The 27921-nt window shown below is 53.7% G+C and overlaps 1 protein-coding gene across 1 annotated transcript; it reads right to left on the bottom strand.

Annotated features, from left to right (window-relative positions):
• GPI (glucose-6-phosphate isomerase) lies at positions 1-27905 on the bottom strand. Its single transcript, XM_068527633.1, has 18 exons — positions 27679-27905; positions 26608-26698; positions 26196-26264; positions 24642-24761; positions 19158-19241; positions 18872-19018; positions 17976-18047; positions 17254-17298; positions 15900-15953; positions 4215-4275; positions 3747-3790; positions 3460-3612; positions 2496-2625; positions 2265-2341; positions 963-1091; positions 663-738; positions 520-586; positions 1-409 (listed from the first exon to the last, which is right to left on the bottom strand). Exons 1-18 carry the CDS (start codon positions 27798-27800, stop codon positions 274-276), a joined length of 1677 nt encoding a protein of 558 aa, XP_068383734.1. The 5' UTR covers positions 27801-27905; the 3' UTR covers positions 1-273.
• Positions 27906-27921: the final 16 nt, after the last annotated feature.

Here is a 27921-nt window from a genome sequence, read left to right as displayed (position 1 = left end):
TCCTTTGTGGCATCTTTATTTTCTACCTGGTATATGAACAATGAACATAGGTCGGAAAAATCAGCTGCACTGAAACACTTCAGCCAACTGTAAGACAGAGGGGGCCTGGACATGGAGAGGGTGAGGCTGGCAATTCCAGACCAGCTTCCCCCAAAGGGCTTGTGGTCCAAGCCCGAAACCAGAGGGTGCTCTGGGCAGGACCATGCAGTGCAGACTCTGGGCAGGAGGGAAAAGACGGACCGGTCACAACAGGGACTGCTGCCGGGCACGAGTTTATTGGCTTCTGGCCTCACGCTCCTGCTTGATGAAGTTGATCAGCCCATTGGTGGAAGAATCGTGAGAAGTCACTGGGCTGCTGCCATCAAGCTCAGGTTCAATTTTCTTAGCCAGCTGCTTTCCCAGCTCCACTCTGCCAGGGCGAGGAGAAAGAATGGTATGAGGAAGCTTCCAACATTGCTAGTGAAATCCACCAGCCAACTCACAGGCATTCCCCACCCTCCCCTTTAGCCAGCAACTCACCCCCACTGGTCAAAGCTGTTGATGTCCCAGATGATGCCCTGAACGAAGATCTTGTGCTCGTACATGGCTGTGGAGGGAGCACGTTAGGGCTCTACCAGCCCAGTCCGACCTACCCGAAGCCGGGACCTTCCCCGCTCACTTACCAATCAAGGCTCCAAGAATGAATGGCGTGAGTTTAGTGAACACAATAGAGTTGGTTGGGCGATTTCCTTCAAAGACCTTCAGAAAACACCCAGAAACGTCCCCCAGTTAGTCGTGATCCCTAACTCCTCATAAGGAAAGCACATGCCGCCCCAGAGGCTGGGATGGGCAGCTCTGTGAGGACAGCCCCTCCTACTGTGCAAGACAGGTAAGGCACTCCACGAGCCCCTGCCCTGGCCACACAACTTTATCCTTCCAATTCCAGGATGCCACCCAAAGCCCACTTCAGGAGAAGTGCTGACCTTGTGGGGCAACAGCTTCTCAACGTTCTCTGGACTCTTCCCTGCAGCCTGTAGCTCCTTCCGGGCCTCCTCTGTCGACTTCCCCCGCATCAGGGCCTCAGTCTGGGCCAAGAAGTTGGCCAGCAGGATCTGACGAGAGAGACATCGAGTACCATTTTGAAGCACTGTCTGAGCTTCAGGCAGATGGACAAGACTGCCTGGCACTGCCCAGTCGGGGTTAGTCTCAGCAGTCGGGGTCAGGCTGCTTGCCCCGACTCTGGAGCTTACTTGGAGCAAGGGGGGACAACAGAGCACATCTGTTGACACTGGCAAGTAGGTAACGATGATAACTACCCTTCAAGGACTATGTACTACTTGCCGAGGGCCCGGTTAAGAACTTTACCAACATCTATTTTTTAAGATCCTGAGGGGGAGAGGCGTCATCTCTTTTCTAGTTGAGCCTCAGTTTCCTCAAGTCAACAGCACTGAATCCCAGAAGGACAGAGGAGAAGAATTAGAATTCAAACCCAGGACTCCTGAGTCCAAAGCTTGTGCCCACAGTAACCCATGCTACTCTGCACACCCAAGATAAGGCAGGATCGGTCCTCTTCAGGACTTTGTCAGGTCAGGAGTTGGGTGGTTTTCCCCTTTGTTGCTGTGGCAGGCAAGATCCTGGCTCCCTGATCTTTTCCCCCTGCTGTTAACGCCTGTGTATATTATATCGCATGGCAAAAAGGGATTTTGCAGACGGAGCTAAGGTTACAGACCTTAAGATAGGGAGATTATCCAGGTGGGCCCAATGTAATCACATAGCCCTTAAAAATAACAGAAGAGGACAGCAAGTGAGTCAGCCAGAGAGATGCAACAGAAGAAGAGGCAGGAGAGAATCGAAGCTTCAGATGGACTCAACCCAGCCTGGCTGGTTCTGAGACCAAGAGTCAAGGGGGTTTCTAGAAGCTGAGAACGACCCCCAGCTGCCAGCAAAGAAACCAGGTCTTGGTCCTACAACCATATAGAAATGGATTCTGCCAACAATCTGAATGAATGAGGAACAGGATTTCCCCCCAGAGTCTCCAGAAGGGAACACGGTCCTGCTGACACCTTGACTTCAGCCTGTGAGAACCTGAACAGAGACCCAGCAGAGCGTGATGGGCTTGGGACCCACAGAAACCAAGATAATAAATGGGTGTTGTCTTTAAGCCACTAAGTTTGTGGTGGCAGGAACAGAAAACTAGTACTGCTGACTAATGCATCAGTCTTAAGAGGTCTGGGTGTAATGTGAGCCTAAGACAGCATGAAGAGGGTCGGGATGAGGGCTTTTACCTTGTGATGCAAACCCTTCCTTATCGGGTGCTGCGTCTGAGCAGGGATGAGGAAGTCACAGGGTATCATCTTGGTACCTGCGAAGGGCACTGTGGTCACCCAGGCGCCTATCCCCACCCATGGGAACCATCCATGTGGCCTACAGGAGAACGCTGACCTCATGGAGGAGTCTTTGCTGGCGTGCCCTCCCCGTCCCCAGCAGCACTCCTGCCCAGGCCAGATGGGCCCTACCTTGGTGGATGAGCTGGTAGAAGGCATGCTGGCCATTGGTCCCTGGCTCCCCCCACACAATGGGGCCCGTCTGGTGGTCCACACGGGTGCCGGACTTGGTGATGTACTTCCCGTTGGACTCCATGTCACCCTGGAATGGGGCCAGAAACCCAGTCATCGATCTGCAAGTCTTGCTCCTTCATGCACATGCCCAAAACCAGCCTGGGATGCACCAGGCACACCTGCCCTGCCCTGGCCCTGTGAGATATGGGCAGGCATGATTCTTTTATGTCCCCTCACCTGGGAGGGCACAGCTCACAAGCTTTTTGGCTTCGACCGCGCTGAAGCACCCATGACCAGCAGAAGGTGTATATGGAGGTCCAGGGAGGACCTCCCTAAGAGCAGAAACGGGTCACAAAATCTTCAACTGATTTCTTAATGGAGAGGCAGGCTGGAATCCAGACTGTATAGCCTTTGAGGGCCGTCACCCCAACTAGACTCTGGGCCTTGGGGAGCCTCAGCCCCTCCTCCAGTCACAGGATCCACTGGGAGAGGGGCTGCTCTAGAGGGGCTGTGGAGATTCCAGGGGCAGAGGGCTGTGAGTAGCTCAAAGAGGCACCACAGACTGGGTGTAAACCTGCTTGTCTGGAGGGACAAAGGCAGTGCAAACCATGGGGGTCCCAGGCTATGGCCCCACCCTGTCGGGTGATGTCCAAGAAAGAAGTGACCTGGCTGAGGCACATGCCCTGAGCCAAGCCAGAGCCTGACTGGCCAGGGCACCATGATAGCCAGTCATGCCCCTCCCACGGTAGCCAAACTCAACTGACACCGATCCTGGTTACAAAGATTCTCCATGAGATGGGGAGCACAGGTGGGCCTTGGACATGCCCAAGGGTAATGGAGGAAAAGGCCCCTGGAGGAGCAGGAACCTGGGCACCCAGGCTCATGGGCCCCCCAGCCCAAGGCCTGGCCTGGCAGCTGGTACCTGCTGGAAGTAGGCAGCAAAGCGGTGCAGGTACTGGTCATAGGGCAGCATGGCATGCGTCTCACACCCAAAGCAGTTGATGTACCAGACGCCCAGCAGAGCCAGCAGGACGGGGGCATTCTTCTCCAGGGGCGTCGTGCGGAAGTGCTGGTCCTGAAATGAGAACAGGGTGGGTGGGGGCTGAGCAGCTTCCCAGGAGGCAAGGAGTGAGGGCGAGGGGGAGGGAGCTGGGCCAACCACAAGCTTCCAGCCAGCACCTGGCAGAGAACACAAGCCTCAGCACTTACCATCCAGTGAGCCCCTGAGAGCAGCTGCTCGAAGTTGTCAAATCCTGCGACACAAAAGCAGCGTCAACAGAAATGGTCATGCCCTATGCCTCCTGGACGTGGACACAGCTTCTTCTGGAACCGGGGAAAGGCTGGAGGGGGAGCCAGAAGAAACAGGATCTGGGAGGACTTGGGCCTGTAGAAAGCCCCTCTAATCAGAGTCAGCCCTGAGCACTGAGGCAGCTCTAAGGCCACCTGGCGTGGAGGAGCGAGCAGGACCGCAGTGGTGAGGGGCGGGGAGAAAGGCCAACCCGCAAAGCCGCAAGGAAACTCGGCCCTTCCCACCTGACCTGAAAGAACTGTTCCAGCCAAGGGCAGAGAGGCCAGCGGCCTGTGGGAACGGGAAGGTATTCAGGGACACAAGCCCCCAGCCCGACTTCAGACTTCAACACGGTCTCCCGAGACAGAAACACAAACAGGCACACTCACCCACGTGCAGGGCAATGGAGAGTCCGATGGCTGACCACAGCGAGTAGCGGCCTCCCACCCACTAGGAGAGACAGGAAAAGGCGCTGAGGGAGGGCTGGCACACCCCGCCCCCCTCCCTCCTGCCATGGAACTTGCCCCCTGAGAACCATGCTCTGCTACAGGTGAAGCTCCGCGGCCCTGGGGCCAACCCACCTCTGGGAAGCAAGACAGCAGGCCAGGCGCCAGCAACTGTTGGGCCGACCAACAGGGCAGACTATACGAGGGACTGACCAGGGCCACGAGACTCAACAAAAGACCTTACCGTGGCTGGCCCCACCTCCTCAGACACCGACAGACCCGGCGCCTCATACCTGTGCCAGGTCCGGCCTCCCCAGGCACCAACAGACCTGGCGCCTAGCCCACCTCCTTGGACACTGACAAGTCAGAATCCCATACCTGTGTCTGGTTGTGCCTCCAAGGACACCGACAGACCCAACGACTCATACCTGTGTCCAGCCTCTTTAAACGCTAACAGACCCAGCGCCTCATACCTGTGCCCATGCATACTTCCTTGAACAATGAAAGACCCAGCACCTCCTACCCCGCCTTGGCCCCTGCTCCTCAGATACTGATAAACCCAAAGTCTCATACCTGGGCCTGGCCTTGCCACTTCTGACAATGAGAGATCCAGTGCCTCACACCTGTGCCCATTCCCGACTCCTCAGGCTGTACTGACAGACCCAGCACCTCCTATCTGTGCCTAGCCCTGCTTCCTGGGACACTGACAGGCCCAGTGGCTCACACCTAGGCTTGACTGATCTTCAGCCTCAGCCCAAGACACACTGAGGCCTACCATTCACACTGTGCCTTCTCATGCCACACTGCAGACTCCACTTTACCTTCAGAATCCTCAGATCTCCAGTCACGTCTTCCTAACAACTATTTCTGGAACACCTACCATGTTCCTAGCATAGGCAATACAAACAATCCACAGGGGAGAAAGATATAAATGAAACAATCATGCCAATAAATGTGAAAATGAGATGACGTGCTTGGGAGAAAGGAAACCAAGAATAAAAGGACTCTGAGGGTGCTTGAGCCTGGATGTGAAGGATGAGTAAGTGTTACCCAGGGAAGCACAGAGGGAGGAGAAGGATTCCAGCAGCCAGAACAGCATATGCAAAGGTCCTGCAGCAAGAGCAGCCTTTCTCAACAGTGAGAGAATTAAGCCCCACAGAAAATGCTTTGAGTGACTTAATTTCTCAATACTCCCAAGGTTGGTCCAAGGCTAGCACCCTTCTAGAGGCAAAAGAGAGATGCTAATTCATTACATCCAATGGATGCCTTGGGGCATTAAGGCTTAATTCTATCCTGAAAGCCTGATGAGACAGGCTGGGCAGGAAGAAGTGTAGCACAATCTAGAAGATGAAGGAAGGTGTGAGAACTGGAGGGTAGAAGCTGAGAGGCAAGGCTGGAGAACCAAGAAGTCTGTGGGTGAGGGGAGAATGGAAGCAGGAAACCACCTAGGAGCCCCAGTGGTTGTCCAAAGAATGATGCTACCCTGAATGGGGGCGGCAGGGATGCAGAGCACTGATTCAGGAGGTTCAATTAAAAAGGATGAATTGGAAGAATGAGAGAATCAAATGTGGCCCAGATGTTTCTGGCTTGGATAATAAGACGAATGATGGGGCTCTTTACCTAGAAAGGGTCTGGGTTTGGGGGAACCTTACCTGACTGTCACAGTCCCACAGACCACACCATGCCTGACACTGGCTCTCAGATCTCACCCAATAGACTCAAATCCAGAAACTGGCCTGAGCAGACAGCCAGCACTCAGACCAACAGATTCCAGGCTGCTGACCTTGACTGAGGTCAGGTTCTCAGACTTCACTTTTGTTCTGGGAGAGCCCAGCGAAGCTAGTGTCTGATTTGAGCCTCTGAGACCTTAAGGACCTGAGGTCCTTAGACCTCACCTTCACCTGCAGTGGGTCTCTCACACCACACCTTAGAGATGTAGCTCTGCAGTCAGTTCCACGTTCTGTGCCTCACCTGCCCCAGAGCCTCAGACCTCACCTTCTCCAACCAGGTATAATCCAATCTCTTTCCCCACTTGATTAATTCAGACCCTGCCAGCCAGACCCCAAAGTGACAGACCACACCTTGGACTGGTTACAGATCCTCAAGCCTCTGCAACACCCTGAGCTCCACCCATCACACCTGACCAGGGTGCTAAGAACAGGTGGCTGACATGGCTCAGCTCATTCTACCTCTCCTACCTGAACCCAAGGGCTCCGCACACCTCCCCAGGCAGACCCAGGTACACATACCTACGATGACTCTGCCTTTCCCTCGATGAGAGTCCACTCTACCCACCTGACCGTGCCTGAGCCTACCACTGAGGGTCCCACCTGTGTCTGACCCACCTTCTCAGGCCTTACCAGTCGTACCAATTACGTATTTCTAGGCTAGATCCTGCCCCATTCATTTCATCTAACAAGCCCGGGGATGCCAATTTGTACCTGAACCAGGGGGCAAAAACCCACCTAAGATCATGTTTATACCTCTGCCATGTGACCCTGATCCATGGACTCAGTGACGAAGCCAGGTCCACATAGCAGCCCTGGGTATGGATGCAATGGCTTCACCTGGGAGGTTAACTCACCTACTTGTGTTCAACTCCAGTACCTCAGACCACAGGGTTATACACCTGTCAGAGGCAGGCTCCAGACAGCTCAGCTAACGAACCGGGCTTCACATACCTGTCTGTGCCTAACCTTGACCCCTCACATCTCAACTGACAGACCCAGGCCCACCTCCCTGAGCCCAACACTCAGACTCCTCACACCTTCCCAAGGGATCCAGCTCTATCTCCATGGGCCTGATCTCGGCTCCCAGGCCTACCATGAGAGAGCCAGGTCTACCGTCTGTGTCTGACTAGGCTTTTCACATCTCACAAACAGATCCAACACTATCAACCCCTGCTTAACCTGGGCACCAACACCTCAGTAAGGAGCCTCAGACCTCATTAGATGCAAACATCTCTGCGTATCTGTGCTCAGCAGACCCCACCAAGAGATGTGGTTCTATCTACTTGTGACTAACCCCAGGCCTAACTTCTAGGACCTGGGTCAATGTACCTGAGCCGGAATCACGCTCCAAGGATTTCACCTGCAAGACCCAAGCATACATACATCTGGCCCCAAAGTCCTTGCTTGAGAGAGCCACATCCACCTACTCATGTCTAACTTAGAGGCTGCGTATCTGCTATGAGCCCCGCAGAGTCCCGCCTATCTGCAGAAGACCCCAGTGCCGTGGGCCTGAATTGAGGCCACTCTACCAACCCAGGCTTAACCCTTGTCTTTCAGGCATCACCAAAAGACCAAGGGTACATACCTTTGCCTGAATCCAACACCTGAAAGAGCTAAGTCTACCTACCTGTGTTCAACCGTAACTCCTCAGGTCTTCTCAAGACTATACTTGGCAGCCAGGCTTTGCCTACCTGCCTCTGACCCAGGCTGCTCAGACCACATTTGCTGGGCCAGCTCTGTCTACTTGTACATGACCCTGGTTCCTCCGAACATACCTAGGGGACAGCTCTGCCTACCCGTACATGACCCTGGACCCTCAGTCCATACCTGGCACACCAGTTCTGCCTACCTGTACATGACCCTGGATCCTCAGACCATACTTAGTGGACCAACTCTGCCTACCTGTACGTGACCCTGGACCCTCAGTCCATACCTGGCAGACCAGCTCTGCCTACCTGTACATGACCCTGGACCCTCAGTCCATACCTGGCAGACCAGCTCTGCCTACCTGTACTTGACCCTGGATCCTCAGACCATACTTAGTGGACCAGCTCTGCCTACCTGTACATGACCCTGGATCCTTGGACCATACCTAGTGGACCAGCTCTGCCTACCTGTACTTGACCCTGGATCCTCGGACCATACCTAGTCAGATAGCTCTGCCTACCTGTACCTGACCCTGGATCCTCGGACCATACCTAGTGGACCAACTCTGCCTACCAGTGCTTGAGCCTGGATCCTTGGACCATACCTAGTCAGACAGCTCTGCCTACCGGTACTTGACCCTGGATCCTCAGACCATACCTAGTCAGACAGCTCTGCCTACCTGTACATGACCCTGGATCCTTGGACCATACCTAGTGGACCAGCTCTGCCTACCTGTGCTTGACCTTGGATCCTCAGACCATACCTGGTGGACCAGCTCTGCCTACCTGTGCTTGACCCTGGGTCCTCGGACTACACCTAGTGGACCAGCTCTGCCTACCTGTGCTTGAACCTGGATCCTTGGACCATACCTAGCCAGACAGCTCTGCCTACCTGTATTTGACCCTAGATCCCAGACCATACCTTATGGACCAGCTCTGCCTACCTGTACTTGACCCTGGGTCCTGAGACTGTACCCGACCCTGGGTCCTGAGACTGTACCCGGTGGACCAGCTCTGCTTACCTGTGCATGACTCTATCTCCTCTGACCATAACTAGTGGACGAGCTCTGCCTCCCTGTGCTTGACTCTGGGTCCTCAGACCATACTCAAGGGAACAGTTCCGCCTAGCTGTACATGACCCTGGCTCCTCAGACCATACCTAGCAGACCAGCTCTGCCTACCTGTACATGACCCTGGCTTCTTATGCTGTACCTAACAGACCAGCTCTATCTACTGGTATATGACCCTGTGTCCTCAGACCATACCTACCCAGCCAGCTCTGCTTACCTGTACATGACCCTGGATCCTTGGACCATACCTAGTGGACCAGCTCTGCCTACCTGTACTTGACCCTGGATCCTCGGACCATACCTAGTGGACCAACTCTGCCTACCAGTGCTTGAGCCTGGATCCTTGGACCATACCTAGTCAGACAGCTCTGCCTACTTGTACTTGAGCCTGGATCCTTGGACCATACCTAGTCAGACAGCTCTGCCTACCGGTACTTGACCCTGGATCCTCAGACCATACCTAGTCAGACAGCTCTGCCTACCTGTACATGACCCTGGATCCTCAGACCTTACCTAGTGGACCAGCTCTGCCTACCTGTGCTTGACCCTGGATCCTCGGACCATAACCTCGTCAGACAGCTCTGCCTACCTGTACATGACCCTGGATCCTTGGACCATACCTAGTGGACCAGCTCTGCCTACCTGTGCTTGACCTTGGATCCTCAGACCATACCTGGTGGACCAGCTCTGCCTACCTGTGCTTGACCCTGGGTCCTCGGACTACACCTAGTGGACCAGCTCTGCCTACCTGTGCTTGAACCTGGATCCTTGGACCATACCTAGTCAGACAGCTCTGCCTACCTGTATTTGACCCTAGATCCCAGACCATACCTTATGGACCAGCTCTGCCTACCTGTACTTGACCCTGGGTCCTTGGACCATACCTAGTGGACCAGCTCTGCCTACCTGTGCTTGACCTTGGATCCTCAGACCATACCTGGTGGACCAGCTCTGCCTACCTGTGCTTGACCCTGGGTCATCAGACTACACCTAGTGGACCAGCTCTGCCTACCTGTGCTTGAACCTGGATCCTTGGACCATACCTAGTCAGACAGCTCTGCCTACCTGTATTTGACCCTAGATCCCAGACCATACCTTATGGACCAGCTCTGCCTACCTGTACTTGACCCTGGGTCCTGAGACTGTACCCGGTGGACCAGCTCTGCTTACCTGTGCATGACTCTGTCTCCTCTGACCGTAACTAGTGGATGAGCTCTGCCTCCCTGTGCTTGACTCTGGGTCCTCAGACCATACTCAATGGAACAGTTCCGCCTAGCTGTACATGACCCTGGCTCCTCAGACCATACCTAGCAGACCAGCTCTGCCTACCTGTACATGACCCTGGCTTCTTATGCTGTACCTAACAGACCAGCTCTATCTACCGGTATATGACCCTGTGTCCTCAGACCATACCTACCCAGCCAGCTCTGCTTACCTGTACATGACCCTGAATCCTTAGAACCTAACTAGCAGAATAGCTCTGCCTACCTGTGCTTGACCCTGGGTCCTCAGTCCATACCCAGTGGATCAGCTCTGCCTACCTGTACATGACCCTGGATCCTTGGATCATACCTAGTGGACCAGCTCTGCCTACCTGTGCTTGACCCTGGATCCTCGGACCATACCTAGCCAAAGAGCTCTGCCTACCTGTACATGACTCTGGATCCTTAAAACATACTTAGTAGACCCACTCTGCCTACCTGTGCTTGACCCTGGATCCTCGGACCATAGCTAGTGGACCAGCTCTTCTTACCTGTACACAACTCTGGACCTTCAGACCATACCTGAAAGGCCAGTTATGCCTACCTGTACATGACCCTGGATCCTCAGACTATACCTAGTGGGCCAGCTCTGCCTACCTGTGCTTGACCCTGGATCCTCAGACCATACCTAGTGGACCAGCTCTGCCTACCTGTACTTGACCCTGGGTCCTGAGACCATACCCAACAAACCAGTTCTGCCCACCTGTACTTGACCTTGGGTCCTTAGACTGCACTGAGGGGGCAGCTGTGCCTACCTGTACATGACCTGGCTCCTTGTGCTGTACCTAGTGGACCAGCTCTGCCTACCTGTGCTTGACCCTGGATCCTCAGACCATATCCAAAGGAACAGTTCTGCCTACCTGTACATGACCCTGGACCCTTGGTCCATACCTGGCAGACTAGCTCTGCCTACCTGTGCTTGACCTTGGATCCTCAGACCATACCTAGTGGACCAGCTCTGTATACACGTACATGACCCTGCTTCTTATGCTGTATCTAGCTGACCAGTTCAGCCTACCTGTACTTGACCCTGGATCCTGAGACTGCACCTGGTGGACCAGCTCTGCCCACCTGGCATGACCCTGGGTCCTTAGACTGCACCTAGCGGACCAGCTCTGCTTACCTGTGTGTGACTCTGTCTCCTCTGACCATAACTAGTGGACGAGCTCTGCCTACCTGTGCTTGACTCTGGGTCCTCAGACCACACCCAACAGAACAGTTCTGCCTAGCTGTACATGACCCTGGCTTCTTATGCTGTACCTAACAGACCAGCTCTGCCTACCTGTGCTTGACCCTGGGTCCTCAGACCGTACTTAGTGGACCAGCTCTGCCTACCTGTACATGACCCTGGATCCTCGGATTAAACCTAGTGGACCAACTCTACCTACCTGTGCTTGCCCCTGGATCCTCGGACCATACCTAACCAGACAGCTCTGCCTACCTGTACACAACTCTGGACCCTCAGACCATACCTGACAGACCAACTCTGCCTACCTGTGCTTGACACCGGATCCTCAGACCATACCTAGCAGACCAGCTCTGCCTACCTGTAGATGACCCTGGGTCCTGAGACTGCACCTAGTGGGCCAGCTCTACCTACCTGTACTTGACCCTGGGTCCTCAGACCATACCTAGCGGACCAGATCTGCTTACATGTGCATCACCCTGGCTCCTCAGACCATATCTAGCAGACCAGCTCTGCTTACCTGTGCTTGACCCTGGCTCCTCAGACAATACCCAGTAGACCAATTCTACCAACCTGGCACCTTACACTGTACCTAGTGGACCAGCTCTGCTTACCTCAGACCACATGTGGCAAGTCAGTTCTACCTACTTGTGATTGGCCCTGGCTTCTGAGATTGCAGCTGGATGGCCAGCTCTGCCTACCTGTACATGACCTTGGGTCCTCAAACTGCACGTGGTGAGCAACCTCTGCCTACCTATGCTTGTTCCTGGCTCCTGAGACCGCCCCGGCAGGCTAGCTCTGCTTACATGTACCTCATCTCAGCTCGCCAAAGGTCGTCTAAGACATTTGGTTCTTCTTACCTGGACTTGGCTGTGACTTTTGAGATTTCACTGGACAGACCCAGGTTCCTGAACTTGCTCCACAGACTTTACCTGACAGACCCTGCTCTACACACCTGTGCTTAACTCACCCTGACAGACCCAAGGATAAAACCTGTACCAGATGCAGACTCCACAGACCTTACCTGAGAAACTCAATTCCATATACCTGTGCCTGGCCACAACTCCTCAACTTCGTAAGACATCTCTACAAGATAGGCAGAGATGCAGTTCTACCTACCTATCCTGACCTTACCTGGGAGATGCAGATCTACTCACCTGCGCCCAGTCCCAGCTCTCAAGATCTCACCTGAGACACCTACCTCTACCCACCTGCCTTCACTTCGTATTCTCAGAGATCATCTAAGAGATCCAGGTCTTTCTAGATGAACCCAACCCTGACTCCTCAGGGCTTACCTGACAGATCTGTTCTACCTACCTGTGCCTGACCTCAACTGTGGGACAGAGTTTAATGAACCTAAACATGACTTTTCAACCTACTTCTGGCTTACCTTTGGCTTTACAGATTTTACCTGAAAAACTCCGTTCTATCTACCCGTGCTGAACCTCAGCTCCTCAAATCTGGAATACAAACCGGGGACTGACCTCAGCAGCTCAGACCTTACCTGTTCAAGAACTGAAAGTACAAACCTGTATCTCACCTCAACTCCTCAAACCTTACCTGACAGACCTGCTCTGTGTACCTCAGACAGACCCCAGAATTCATGAACCTTCCAGATGGATGGATGCAACGCTCCATCTCTCTGCCCGACTCCAGCTTTTCAGTCTTTTCCCAGGGGACCCAGGACCATCTCCAGGACCACCGCCCTGAGCATCACCAGAGCTGCCCGGACAACACCTGAGGACACAGTTCTGACCTGGACCCGATCGTGGATTTCCAGTCCCACCTGTCAGACTCAGCTCTGTCTCTGCCTACCTTTGGCTTCAGTGTCCTTACCTGACCAACACTCTTCTGTCCAGATGTGCCTAATCTTGGCTCCTCAGGCCTCCTCTAAGACACCTAGTTATACACACCTTGTCTGATTTCAGCTTCTGAGACCTCAAACAGACGTGGCTTTACAGACCATCCCGGCAGACCCCACTATACAAACCTAACCTGAACCGACTCTTCCCAGAGACCTGACAGATCCCTGGCTGCTCATCTCGGCCTGAGGGAAGCCTGGCGAGAGCCCACTGGTGCCAAACAGTGTCTGAGTGACTTGGGCCTCTGACACTTCTAGAGACCTTTGTCTACCATAAGCCTCTCACACTGCACCTGAGCGACGTGGCTCCTAGGTTGGTTTACCTGTCTGTTCTTCACCCGTCCTAACTCCCCAGTCCTTACCTTTTATAACCAGGTACATTCCTAACTCTTCCTCATCTGGGCACCTCATACCCCAACCCATTCAGACCCCAATGCCACTGATCACGTCTTGGGCTGGTTATGGAACCTCAGGGGCCTCTACAACACCCTGAGCTCTGCCCGTCACACCTGGTCAGGATGCTGAGACCTACGTAGGGGACTTACCTCTGTTTGCCTAATCCTGAGTTCTAAACGCCTCACTTGAGTGATCAGCCACCCACTACCTGATGCTTAATTCAGAGCCAGTCAGAGATCCCAATGTTACACCTATCCTGAACTCACAGATCCAGGTTTAAGAACATGTACCTGGGCTTTCCTGGTGGCGCAGTGGTTAAGAATCCGCCTGCCAATGCAGGCGGACACGGGTTCGAGCCCTGGTCCGGGAAGACCCCACATGCCGCGGAGCAACTAAGCCCGTGTGCCACAACTACTGAGTCTGTGCCCTAGAGCCCGCGAGCCACAACTACTGAAGCCCGCGCACCTAGAGCCCGTGCTCTGCAACAAGAGAAGCCACCAAAATGAGAAGCCCAAGCACCACAACAAAGAGTGGCCTCCGCTCGCCACAACTACAGGAAGCCCGTGTGCAGCAACGAAGACCCAATGCAGCCAAAAATAAACAAACAAATAAATAAATAAATAAAAGAACATGTACCTAATTTTGGCTCCTCAGACTCCACTTGATAGAATAAATATCTGAATTCTTCCAGAATTCACAGACCTCACCTGTACCTTTACCTGTCCTGGTGCCTCCTCTTCAGATATCACCTGTACCTGTCCTGGCTCCTCTTCAGACATCACCGGCCAAAATTAGCTCTCCAATAATGTGTGCTGACTCTGCCTGATCCCGACATACAAGGCTGCCCCATGACTGACCACAGCTGACCAGGCCTCACCACTTACACGTACCTACGCCAGATTGGACTCTTCAGATCTTACCTCAGAGCCAGAGCAATATCCTTGTATCTATTCTGACTCCTCTCTCTCACCTGAGAGACCCTGGGTCCAGAAATTTCACCTGTTCCTGTCCCTGGCTCCTCAGATGTCACCTTCTCAATTCGGCAATATACATCCTTAGTGACCCAGGCAGGTCCTTCCAGGCATGTCTGGACTGGCCCTAGAGGCCTCCACTGTGCCCACCCTGGCCACTCGGGCCTCACTAGCCAGCCCCAGCCCCATGTTCTTGTGCCCAACTGTCATTCCTAGGCCTTACCTGGGAGACCCAGGTCTGTCTCTAAGCCACACCCCAACTCATCTCTGCAGGCTGGGAGGTTACAGGCAATGACGAGCCAGGCTGCGACACAGCCCCACTGTGCTGGGCTCCTTGGCTAGCAGGAGCCCCCACGTGTCCCTGACCACCACCTGCTCAGGCTCCAGATCCCAGGGGGGAGGAGGATGGTGCCTCCCCTCGTTTATCAGGCATGCAACATTTGTTAGAAGCTGCACAGTCTCTCTCGACCGGGGTTCCTCATCTGAGCCACAGGACGCAGAAAAGGATTTGAGTGACTCTTCTCAATTCTTCCAAGGATGGCACGTAACTAGTCCCATTCTAGAAAGAAGTTAACTCATTACACACAAAAGATGCCTTAGAGCGTGAGGGCTTAATTCTCTCCCAGACTCCAGGCCTTTAGAGCTTTCAAAGGAAGTTACATCTTCAGATGCTGCCACCAAGCAGAGAGCTTCCAGTATAAAGGCCTGGAAACAGCCCCACTGGGAAAATCCCCAACTGGACAATGCTCTCTTAGGACGCCTGCCGAAGTCACGTGTTAGAGCCACACCCACTGCATTCAAGGCACCCACGCCACACCCTGCACTGCATCTCTGCCCCCCAAGCCTTCCCTGCATTCTGCGACCCGAGCCCTTCTCACACCACGGCTGCACTCAGGCAAGCTGCAAGGAAAGCTGCTCACTGCTTGGCACCAGCTGTGGCTCTAGCAGAGATGAGTCTATGTGACCGCCTGTCACTAGAGTGGCCCACAGCTCTGCCACTCAGCAATGTCGGCTTTGCGAGCTGCCCAGCGGGGCCCCACCCAGGCCCCAGCCTGGCACCTCCTCTCTGCCACCCTCCAGCTGCCCCTGCAGCTCCTTTCCAGGCCTGCCCAGTCACACCTCCTGCCTCACCCTGCCCTTTGGCCTTTACAGATTGCGGCTGTAGTTCAGAGAAAGGTCATCACTGAGAATAACTCACAACCTCAGCTTAGCGAGGGGGACAGGGGTGGCTCCGGTTACCCCACAGTGGGTGCTGCCGGCAGGCACCCAGGGAAATGTCACCCTGGCCTTGCAAGCCTGCCCTTGGTGGGAGTGGAGCCCTCATCCTGACTGAGCAGAGCTGTTCCTGCCCCACAAGCCTCTCTGAGGGCCTCCTGGCCTTTCCCAAAGCCAGGCATACAGCAGGTGCTCAATAAATGTTGACCTGACCTTACGGGCCCCTCATCTGAAGCTTGACTTGGCAAAGGACACATGATTCACCCACCACGGGGAAGTGCCTTTACTTACATCCCAGAACTCGAACATGTTTTGAGGGTCAATTCCAAACTCCTTCACTTTGGCCTAAAAAGGGCAAAGGGAAAGAGAAGGAAGGAAGCGTGGGTTAGCTGCACAGGAACAGGAGCTCCAGGGCATGAAGAGTCGTGCCACCACTGGGGCTGCGCTGGAGCCACCTGCGAGTCCAGGCGGGACCAGGAGCCACCCACCCCCAGAGCCAGATGCCAGGCCAGCTCACGTCCAGCACACCAGTGGCCCAGTGCTTACAAAGCCCTCCTGCTGAGGGGGGGCTGCACACCCACTCTGAGGACCTGGCCCACACACTGTTCTGCAAGAGCCACCTCCTGGACCAGACCCCCTGGGACATCGGGGAAACTGAGCCTAGAGCTGGAAACTGAGCACGGGCAGGGGCAACCTCCCAGGCCAGGAAACATACAGCCCGGACACCTGCCCAGCCCTTCCAATAGTGGGATGGTGACCGCACCCCAGGAAGCCTTCAGGGAATGAGCGATCCTATTCTATCCCCTGGGCAGACAGGGTCAGCAACCCTTGCCTAGACCCCACAGGAGACGCCCCACTGACCAGTCTGAGCTCTACCCGCAGGAGGTGGACAGTGGCACTGTGGTTGGCCAGCCTTAGGATGTCCTCCTGTCTCCCCCCACAGGCAAGTCAGCACTGCAGGCACGGGTGGGGGTGGGGGTGGGGGGGACACGGAAGGAGCGGAGTCAGGAGGACCCGGGTGTGGTTCCAGCACAAAGCCCACCACACAGCAAGTGCTCAGCCGGGTCTGCCTTCCTCGCGACCCCTGCAGCACAGCCCCGCCCTGCCCGCTGACACGCCCCCGACCCTACCTTGCACAACCTGGGGCCAGGAGGAGCTGGCAGGTGGGTAACCATGTTCTAGTCCCGTGTTCTAATCCCGGCATCACCGACTCATGCAATCACTGGGTGACAAGTCACATCCCTTCATTGGGGCTTAACGTCCTTATGTGAGAAATGGGATGCATCCCCCACCCGTACCCCGCACATCCCATCTGGGGAGAGGCCAGTGGCAGAAGCCAGGGGAGGTCACATGTGTGGAATGTTGTGGGCATCAGCCAGGCCCGGGAGATGGGTGGGGTTAATGTGATCCCACTGACTGTGAGCCCCTTGCTGGAGCAGCAGAGGTTTGTCTGCCTTGCAGAAAAGGTAAGGATGGTTTGCAACTCACATCCCTCAAAGGCAACCAACCCTTCTACCCCAGCAGCTGAGCCAAGATCCCTGAACCTGTGAAACACACCTCAGCTCATGTATTCGGAAAGGCCATGACCCTGACCTGGCCCGGGCCCTCCCAGGGAGGTAGTACGGGAACCCTCATGGGCACTTACAGTGTTGGTAGACAGGGCGACAAAGTGCTTCGAGACTGCGGAAGGCTGCAAGAGATGAGGCAAGTTACACCACACCCATCCAGGGGGCCCCCCAGGGGCAGTGACCCTCCCGTCTCTGGAGAAACCAAGGCCCCAGGGGGGACCCACTGCTCCCAGTCCTCGGTTCTGAGGCTGTCGGAGGAGCCCCATGTCAAGATGGAGAGGACAGAGGGGTCAGAGGCCAGGCAGCCCAACCTACCTCACAGGCACACAAGGCCCAGGGTGCCTCCCCTGTAAAGCTGGAGGGGCCACGGGTAGAGAGGATTCCATAGGGCCAGTGGCCTTAAGGAAAGGGCCCTCAGCAGTTAGAGCAGGGCCTGCCACATTTGGCTTGTCTGGGCTGGCAAAGCCAAATACCTTTTTTTTTTTTTTCAATATTTATTTATTTTGGCTACACGGGGTCTTAGTTGCAACACGCAGGATCTTTGTTGCGGCACGCATGCGGGATCTAGTTCCCTGACCAGGGATCGAACCGGGGCCCCATGCATTGGGAGCACGGAGCCTTACCCACTGGACCATCAGGGGAGTCCCAAAGCCAAATATCTTAACCAGAAAGGCTGCCTCCTGCTGCCAACTTCAGGGGAAGTAGGGCTACAGGGCTAAGCGTGGCCACGCAGGCTGACAGGCAGGCCCACCCTGTCCTGCCCAGCCCACACACTGCCCACTGCCCACCCAGCACTCACATCCTTGGCTGACAGGAGAAACCACTCCTTTGCTGTCTCTGCATTGGTGATGGTCTCCTGGGTGGTGAAGGTCTGCAGGCAGAGAGTACAGGAGTTGGTCCAACAGCCAAGGTCGGTACGGCCCAGAGCCAGAGCTCAGCAGCGGAGGCCGTGTGGGTGCCCAGTTACCACACGGAGCAGTGCATGCAGGTCAGTGAGTTACTCCCCATCACCTCCACCCACGTGTCCACAAAGCCACGATCAGTGGCTGTGTCTGGGGCAGGGGCCTGGAAGTTGCAACGTCATCCTGTGATTCCAGGACTTCACAGACAGAGAAAGGGGAAACGCTAGTAAGAGCTACACCCCCACCTGCCCAGAGCCCACCCTCCGCCCCCGCCACCCCACCACAGGTCAAAGGCCAGAGCATCCTTCAGGAGAGCAGCTGTGGACACACCTGGGGCTCCCTTCAGTCCAGACTAAGCTGTATCTCAGATCTCAGATGGAATTCTTAATATTTAATGTGCATGGATATGAGTAAACAGGGCATAAATGACAAAAAACCAAAACGCTTACATTATCTATCTGGGCATGGCTCTGGGATCAGAAAGGAGCAGACATGAGAGACAGATCTCTGAGAAAGATGGGAACGGTCCCAGGCTGAGCACACCTTCAGCGAAGTGAGTGGGTGGGCCTAAGATGAAGGCTCATATGGACCAGTTCAGGCTTTCATCAGGTAAACTGTTTTTGCCACCAGATAAGGAACAGTCTAAGGGCAGCTGTGCCCACCCGATCCACAAAGCACGGCTCATTCAGAGCAGTTGGGAGGGTCCAGCGTCCAGGGCAGTGGCAAAGCATCCACCCCCCCCGCACCCCAGCACACACAGGGCTGGGAGTCAGGCCGGGTATGAGGGCCGTACCTTGGAGGCGATGATGAACAAGGAGGACTCAGGGTTCAGGGCGGCCAGTGTTTTGGCAACGTGGGTCCCATCGATGTTGGAGACAAACCAGACCCGGGGACCTTCTGAAGAGTATGGCTTGAGGGCTTCAGTCACCATGAGGGGTCCCTGTGGGAAGACGCAGCATCAGAAAACAAGATTCCAGGGCCCACGAGAGGTGAGAACAGCCAGGTCCCATCTGGGCCTGAGAAACCAAGGCCCTGGATGGGACCCCTCCTCCCCCATCCCAAGGCAGCCCCTTCCTTACCAGGTCAGAGCCGCCGATGCCGATGTTGATGACATCCGTGATGGACTTGCCTGAGTACCCCTTCCATTCACCACTCCGGACACGCTGGCACAGAGCGGGGAGATGTAATCAGCCCAGACCCCTGAGTATAAACGGCTGCTCAAATGCATCGTTACTTCTGTATCCTTACACCTCAGTCCCGACTTCCAGGCCCTATCAGAGGCCTACTGAGACACAGTGTCACATCCTTGCCACACTCAGCCCCAACTAGACCCTTTTTCTCATCATTAGTAAGCGGGGTGACATCCCCACCTCACAGCAACATTGTCAGAATCTGCAAAACAAGAGCGAACTTTCAGCAGAACCTAACATGACAGAGGCCAAGAGATGTGAAATGCCAACTATTGTGACTGGTCTGTGCCAGGGACAGAAATGACAGACATGCAGCCAAGCTCCACATGGACCCCAGGGATTCCTGCCTCCCAGTATTCACATCCCCATAGGGTCCCCCATGCTGTACAGGGCTCACTATGCACCCATTAGGATACTGCAGAAATGATGGAGTGTGACTTCAGAAGCTGGGTCATGAAAGACCATGCAGCTTCTGCCTCGCTCTCCTGGATAGCTCACTCTTGGGGAAGCCATCTACTATGTTATGAGAAGACTCAGTTGTACGAAGAAGCCAGTGTGGTGAGGAACAGAGGCCTTCTTTCAACAGCCAATGCCAACTCACCATCCATGAATAGGAACTGCCTTGGAAGAGAATCCTTGAGAACCCAGCAAACCTTCAGATAACTACAGCCCGGGCCGACATCTTGAGTACAACCACAAGAGAGACCCCCAAATCAAGACCAACCGGTTAAGCCTGAATTTCTGATCCATAGAAACTGTGTGAGATAGTAAATGTTTACTGCTATTTTAAGCCAAGTTTTGGTGGAATTTGTTATATAATGATAAATAACTAATGCAGACTTTGGTACCACAAGTAGAGTATTACCATAACAAAAATCTAAAAATACGGGTAGGTACTTCCCTGGTCCAATGGATAAGACTCCGTGCTCCCAATGCAGGGGGCCCGGGTTCAATCCCTGGTTGGTGAACTAGATCCCACATGCATGCTGCAACTAAGAGTCCGCATGCCACAACTAAGAAGTCCACATGCCACCACTAAGATCCCACGTGCCGCAACTAAGACCCGGCAGAGCCAAAATAAATAAATAAATAAATATTTTTTAAAAATAAAAAAATTAAAATACAGGTAAAAGCTAAAAGAACCTTGAGGAGAGTTAGTGAAAGCCTAAAAAAACATTGGAAGAGACTGTTAGCAGAGGTTTAATAGTCCTCGAGGGGGCTGCTGGTATAGATTTAAAGAAATGGGAAGAAAACACTACTGAAAATTGTAGGATAAAGAATCCTTGTTATGTAGTGAAAGAAAATTTAATAACACTGTTGCCTGCATTAATGGGGAAAGTAAAAGATGTATCTATTATGATCTGGATGATCTAGCTACAGAGATTTTCAGGCTGTGTTATAGGAACTACCTGGCCTCTTACTGCTTATAATAAAATACAAGAGGAGAGAAATAAGCTTAATGAAGAACTTTTAAACAAAAAGAAGCCAGGACTCGTTGGATTTGAAAATTCCCAGCCTCTCCAGAAAATAACTGACGCTAAAATTAGGAGATGGATCTTTGGCAAAGTTCAAATCTAGGGCACTGTAAGAAAAGCTTCAAAAGGTAAAGCAGAGAATGTAGCTGTAAAATCCTTTGTTAAGACCTCAGAAAGAACCAAGGTGGTAACACAGAGAACATTTTGGCTGAAGGTAAGGCTTCCAAAAAGCTTAAAAGTACTGTCTCTGTGGTCTTAGAAGCAATTGTAGGAAAGGACTTATCTTGAAAAAATTTGTGGGTATAGCTTTTGTCTAATGGAGTGGACCCCCCCCCACCCCCCAGTAAGCTCCACAGGAGACCCACAAAGTTTTTAAGATAACTGAATTGTCAGAAACACTATCAGCTTGGACTGAAAGTGACAGAGGTATTACAAAAGGAAAAGAGATCTTTGGGACTTCCCCGGTGGTCCAGTGGTTAAGACTTGCACTTCCAATGCAGGAGGGCGCAGGTTTGATCTCTGGTCTGGGAACTAAGATCCCACATGCCGTGCGGCATGGCCAAAAAAATAATAATAATAAAAATAAAAAAGGAAAAGAGATCTTTAATAATTTTTATGTTTTAGGCCGTGGCGTGTATATGGTCTTAGTTCCCCAACCAGGGATCGAACCTGCACGCTCCTGCATTGGAAGTGCAGAGCCTTAACCACTGAACCGCCAGGAAAGTCCCAGAAAAGAGATCTTTAAAAACCCACATTTCTATAGGCAGTAAGCAGGCTGAAAAAACTAGGCAATTACAAACACAGACTACCTTTCATGTAAAAAGGATGACTAAGGGCAAAGCCAAAAGCCTTGAGGAACAATTCCTAGGCCTTGAGTCCTAACCAAGCAATTGCCAACGCGTGTCCTGCTCAATTTCAGAACTGCTTTGGACCAATGTTTCCTGTGTGCCTTCCACTTTCCTTCCTTTTTGAAAAGGAATTATCCTATTAACAGTTATCCTATGCCTATCTCACCATTGTATGTTGGGTGTGTAGGGGATAAATAACTTGTCTACTTAATTCACATATCTTCAGATCAAAAGGAACTGTATTTAAGTTGCATTAAAGAAAATACAGATATATCTGTACCTAATTTAGATTATGAGGTTCTTCACTTCTAGCTGATATGGTAATGGCATATGGCCTTAAGAGAAAGAGAACAGGGTATTTTGCATGTGGAAGGAACATGATGAATCACTGGGAGCCAGAAGGCAGACTATGATAACCAAATTCTAAGATGGTTCCCAGCTATCGTCACCTCCTGGCACTGCATTCATGTCCTTGTGTAGTCCCTTCCCACTTTGATCAGAGTTGACCTGTACAACCAACAGGGTATTACAGAAATCAAAGAGTAACTTCTGATGCTACCTCAAGGTATTCAAAGATATTGAGGCACTCTGCCTTGCTCTCTCTTGGATCAGTCACTCTGGGAAAAATCAGCTACCTTGTCATGAGGACATTCAAGCTGTAGAGAGGTCCACAAGATGAGGAACTAAAGCCTCCCAAATGTCAGCACTAATTGCTAGTGAGCCATCTTGAGAGCAGATCCTCCATCCCCCATCAAGCCTTCAGATGAATGTAACCTTGGGCCAACATCTTGACTACAACCTTATGAGACCTGAGCCCGAACCAGTCAACAGAAATGTTGACTGCTGTTTTCAGCTGCTCAATTTTGGGAGTTATTTGTTACGCATCGATAGGAAACTAGTATACATGGCTTTCCCAAAACCAGTAAGACCCAGTAACTTTACTTCTTTTAGATAATAATCACCTGCCATGAGCAATTTTCCATCAATACAGAAAGAAAATAAGTTGCTCAGTTTTTCAACAACCAATCTCACCATGAGGGGCTTCCCTGGTGGCGCAGTGGTTAAGAATCCGCCTGCCAGTGCAGGGGACCCGGGTTCGAGCCCTGGTCCGGGAAGATCCCACATGCCGCAGAGCAACCAAGCCCGTGCGCCACAACTACTGAGCCTGCGCTCTAGACCCTGCGAGCCACAACTACTGAAGCCCGTGCGCCTAGAGCCCGTGCTCCGCAACAAGAGAAGCCACCCCAATGAGAAGCCCACGCACCGCAACGAAGAGTAGCCCCCACTCGCCGCAACTAGAGAAAGCCTGCACGCAGCAACAAAGACCCAATGCAGCCAAAAATAAATAAATTAATTAATTAATTAATTTATTAAAAAAAAAAAATCTCACCATGAGTTTTGTTATAATAAAGCATCCTAGAAGGGAAACTTTGTGTATCTTTACTATTACTACATATACTCTTTATTTAACCAGATGGGGGAATCTTACGAAAACACACCAGTTCTGCAACTTCCTTTTTCAACTTCACAGTATATCCTGAACAGCACAGCAGGTCAATGCAACTGTAGCTCCCTAATTCCTAATGGTGCCCAGGACTACGGTTTATGAACATATACTGACTTTACTGGTCAGTCCTCTGATAAATGAGGTCAGGCTGTTTTTGGTTTTTGCCATGACAATCAAGGTCATGGTGAACATCCTCACCCAATCTTGGCAACCTTCTGAGAGCACAGCCATGGGGAGTGCTCCTTACCATGGAATTGCTGCTATTCAGCAGCTTTTTTGAACTATAAATACCCCATCAGTCTGAGTCAGGTATCCAGCAGCCAGCTATAAGGGAGGGCTTTCCTGGAAACAGCTTCCCAGACGACCAGTGCCACACACTCTCCACATGGCATGCCCGAGCACACAAGGGCTGACCAAACAGAGCACCATGCTTCCGAGACACATCAGTTCTGCCACTCACAGCAGATGTCTGGAAATGCCCAACCTTACATCCCATCCAAAGCCCATCACAAGCACCAACCACTCTTAAGGGACATTCTGGAATCCAGATTCTCATCAGGATCCCAAGCCTTCCTCACCCTGCGAAGTCCCACTCACTTGCCTGCCTAGCCTCTAGGATGGATGCCCAGATCACCTCCTGCCGTTTCAGGTCTGAAGATGACCAGCCACACGTGGGGGACACTGCTCTCAGGGACCAGCTGACTAGAGCCTAGATTATCACTCCCAGAGCACGCGTACAGACATGCATAACCCACACGTACAGACATGCACACGGCCACACAAACCGTCCAGACCACAGACATCACCCTTGTACTCCAGGCTTGAGGACATCCACCAACTCTTGCAGAATCACCATGGGGTAGACACTGAGGCAATGGCAGGTGATGTGGGGAAATCTCTAGCTGGTCTCTGAGGCAACCCCTACACCCCCACACAGGACAAGGAAGCACAGTTGTGTGCATTAACGCTGACACAGGGACAAGCTGCATGTGTGTGTACACGTGTGCCTGTATGTGTTTCCAAGAAGAGACGACAGACATGCTAGTACATGCACAGGAAACTTTTGGAAAATTTAACAGTAAACATTATAAAAACTGCCTCTGGAGAGCTGGCTGGGGTGTGGTCAAGAAAACTTTCCGTTTTAAACCTCATCTAGTTCTAGACTAGGCAATAAGGGCACATGACTAAAGAGGTTAGAAAAAGCAAGTCTCTCCCCGACTATCCCATCCCTCGGGGGCCTCACTTTTTTTTTCAGAACTCTGTCCTAGCCAGATTGTCACCGTGAGCCCACAGGTGTTAGAGCTCAGGAAGGAGGCTGCTCTACTGCTGCCAGTGGTGGGTTCCCTGAGAACAGGGTCAGGGAAATTCCTGCCTTAGCAGAGCCTCCACGGCTAGCTGTCACAGAGACCACCGCCGCCTCAGGCTGCATTGAGGGCTGGGGTCCTCTCCAAGGAGCGTGGAAGGGCGGCCCATCAGGATCCCCAGATTCCCAAATACAAGCACACACACGGCCAAGGGGAAGTCCAGCCCAGCAGCTGCATACCTGGCAGAAAGACTTCATCTTCTCCAGGACCCTGTTGACCTCTGGCATCACATCCTTGCCATCCACCAAAATGGGTGTGTTTGACCGGTTCCGAAGGGCCACGTGCAGCACTGCCCGATCCTGGGGATGAGAGTCAGCGTGTGAAGGCCTCCACCCCAGGGCAGCCATACTCCCAGCTGGGCATGATGCAGTGTGGCCCCAAGAGTCAGCTCAGCCCCTTATCCACTGGACACGCAGGCCCTAAGGTCTGCTAGTACCATGGTCTCATACTCAAAACCCACTGTGTGCTCATGCAAATAGGCGCCACTCCAGGTCCTAGAGGCAAGGCAAGGCATGTGCCACTCCCTTATGTGCTGCAGACAGTCGCAAGGGGAGGGAGACCGGAACAGGCCTGGGACAGGCCCCAACGACCCACAGATGTTCAGGGTGTGAATAGTCAAGGAAAGCTGAACAGAGTGAGCAAAGGCAGACTGGTGACAACACAGGTCAGAGACAAGCAATGAATGGCTACAGAGGACCAAGGCTCATGAAGCCCAGTCTCATCTTCCTGGTGAAAGTACACGGTGTTTGTTGGCGCCTTTTGAAAAGTGTCCCTGGCCCTTTGGAAGTGGAGCAAAACAGGCAACTCAAGCTTCCCTCACCAAGCATCCCATCACACCCACTACTGGAAACCAAACCAGACCCTAAGTCTGTGATAGGCTCCAGGCAGCTGGCCTTATCAAGTGAGAGCAACAGTCCCATCAAGCTGGAGGCAGCAGAGCAGTCCTTGAAGGAAACAGGTCTGAGACTCCAGGGGGACAGGAAGGGATGATCTCAGGACTCCAACGCAGGGAGAGGCTCACTAAGGTGGAGGGCTTCATGCCACACTGCCTTCACCCCACCCACCCTCACTCCTGTGCCACATTCTGTAGACAAATGCACTATTCCAGGAAGCCCTCCTTGATTGCAGTCTCTCAACCTAGCCCAGGAGTGAAAGACAGGGGTGTTTGAATAGTGGCTCTGCCACTTACAGAATGACACTGGATAAGTAACTTGACCTCTGAGTTACAGGTTCCTCATGTGTAAAACGAGGATAATAACACCATGAGGATGACACCCTGAGTGCTCAGTGGTTCTTATGCCTACAGGGTCCCACAGCGACTCACGCACAGGGTGGCCGAGGCCTGGCCTTGCCACAGCTTCCTGTTGACTCCTCCCACTGAGGAGGTTGATTTTGACATGAGTCTTCTTTTCACTAACAAAACTTGTAGCAAGGATCAGAGCTACTTCTCTGAGCATGCCTTGAGAAGCCCTCTCCCTGCAGCCTTGAGAGGTGCTGTCCGCAGGCAGACACCGGGAGCCATTCCACGCTCACCAGACCTAGACTGCAGCCTTGGGGAAGACACACCCCAAGGCTGTGCAACTTGCTTGAGGAAATAGGCCTTCAGGCCCCTGGTTAAGCAAAAGCATTGCCTAAGAGGAGGGGTACGGACACAGGGTGATGTTGCTAACAGTCAGACGAACCCCAAAGGGAAGGAAGAGGCTGTGGAGGGTATACGGAGTCTGCCTGCTCACCTCGGTGAAGTTGATCTTCTCACCACTGAACATGCGTTCCCGGGCAGCCTCCACACCCCTGGACTTGGCCTGAGAAGAGAATACACTGAGGCCTGGTGCCACCCACGTTGGCCACCAAGAGTCCAAGGCCCCAAGCACAAGGCTTGGTGCAGCCCCCGGTGGGGCTGACAAATGGCTGCAGACTGGTGCCCTCCCCCACTGCCTGGGAAGGGTCTGCTCAGACATCAGGCACTGAGTCCCCTGGGATGCCTGTCAGAACCTGAGCCAGGGGCAGGGGCACGGGCACAGGGGCAACTACTGAGATCCACTAAGAGGAGGAAGTAAAGATGCTCAAGGACCTGAGGACGCCAGTAGCCCAGCTCGTCCACAACACCGTGGGTCAGGGGTCAAGCCTCCCCAAGCAGAACATTACCAGGTCCACCAGCATCTGCATCACAGCCTCCGTCACAAGGTTCTTGGAGTAATCCAACAGAATATGCCCATGGTTGGTGTCGAGGTTCAAGCTGCAGAAAGATGGCAGAAGCGGCTGACCACACCCCAGCCTGCTCCCTGACCAGAGATGCTTCCAAAAAAAAAAAATCCTCCCTGTGCCAAATCCAAACAAGCCTCAGGTGGCCAGCTGGCACAGTGGTGTCGTCTGTCACCTGTCCGCCCCCCACGCTGACCTGCAGCAGCAGCACAGCGCAAGATGCAGACCCCTGGTGAGGAGGCTTTCCTCTGCTAAAACTGAGCTGGGGGATGGGAAGACAGAGCTGGGTGCGCTGCCCCTGCCTAGGCCAGGGAGTGACCATTCCCTCCCAGAGCTTCCACTCTGCGACTCAGCTTACTCAGGGAAGGACCCAGATGACAGGGCTGGCCATCAGGGACTTCCAGTCTGGAGCCACAGACCTCCCCTCCCGAACCCCTGCGCCAGTGACCATTCCCGACCCCCAAGATTTTCTCCTTTTCTGGTCGTTCATGGGTCTCCGGACCTAGCCTCCTGAGCAGGAATCACGGCCCCACCTCTCCACCCTTCCATCGCGGCTCCCCGCAAATCCCCCGGGCCGGTCCCGCCCTGACCGCACCCCGCAGAAGGTCCCGAGCACACTCTCGGCCAGGAACGAGTGGAAGTGGGCAGCCCTTCTGGGCCTGCTGCGTCGGCGAGGGCCCTTGCTCACAACCGCGGAAGGATGGGCTGCTTCAAACGGCAGGGACTGGTGGAGGGGAAGGGGAGAGAAATGTCCCCGTGGAGGGAAAGCGGCAGAGAGGCCCAATCCTCATGACGAAGCTGCCGGGGCCCCGAGACCTCCGGCCAGCACCCGGAAACCTGCTTCAAGGAGGCGTCAAGGACGAAGCGCGGCCTTGGCCTGCGCCCAGATCCGTAGCCGGGGGCCCCCGGGGACCGCCGCCCAGCCCTCCCGACCCAGGCCCTGCACAGCCGGACCCCGCGCGCCGAATCCGGGTCCAGCACGTCCGCGCCCCGCCCCTGGCTCCGCGCGCGCACCTGAAGTGGTTAAAGCGGTCCTTGTCTCCTTCGAAAAGGCGGCGCAAGTTGAGTTTAGAGCCGTGCTCGTGGTACCATGCCTGCAGCTTCTTGAACTGCGGGTTCTGGGTGAGCGCGGCCATGGCGAGAGCGGCAGAGAACGCGGACTGGGACAAGCACGGAGAAGGAAGCTGGGCGGGTGGCGCACGGCAGGCGGAAGATAGGAGAGCGCAGCGAGCTTTATGGCGCAGGCCCCCGGCTCCG

This window comes from Eschrichtius robustus, chromosome 19 (assembly GCF_028021215.1).
Source record: "Eschrichtius robustus isolate mEscRob2 chromosome 19, mEscRob2.pri, whole genome shotgun sequence".
Taxonomy (NCBI): Eukaryota; Metazoa; Chordata; class Mammalia; order Artiodactyla; family Eschrichtiidae; genus Eschrichtius; species Eschrichtius robustus.
This window is presented reverse-complemented; position numbering and strand designations above follow the sequence as displayed.

Coding starts and splice junctions, on each gene's coding strand:
- GPI (XM_068527633.1), bottom strand. CDS start 27,800: ATGGCCGCGCTCACCCAGAACCCGCAGTTCAAGAAGCTGCAGGCATGG. Junction 24,762..26,195: donor AGAAGATCAACTTCACCGAG/GTGAGCAGGCAG, acceptor TCTCATCCCCAG/GATCGGGCAGTGCTGCACGT. Junction 19,242..24,641: donor AGATGAAGTCTTTCTGCCAG/GTATGCAGCTGC, acceptor GCTCTGTGCCAG/CGTGTCCGGAGTGGTGAATG.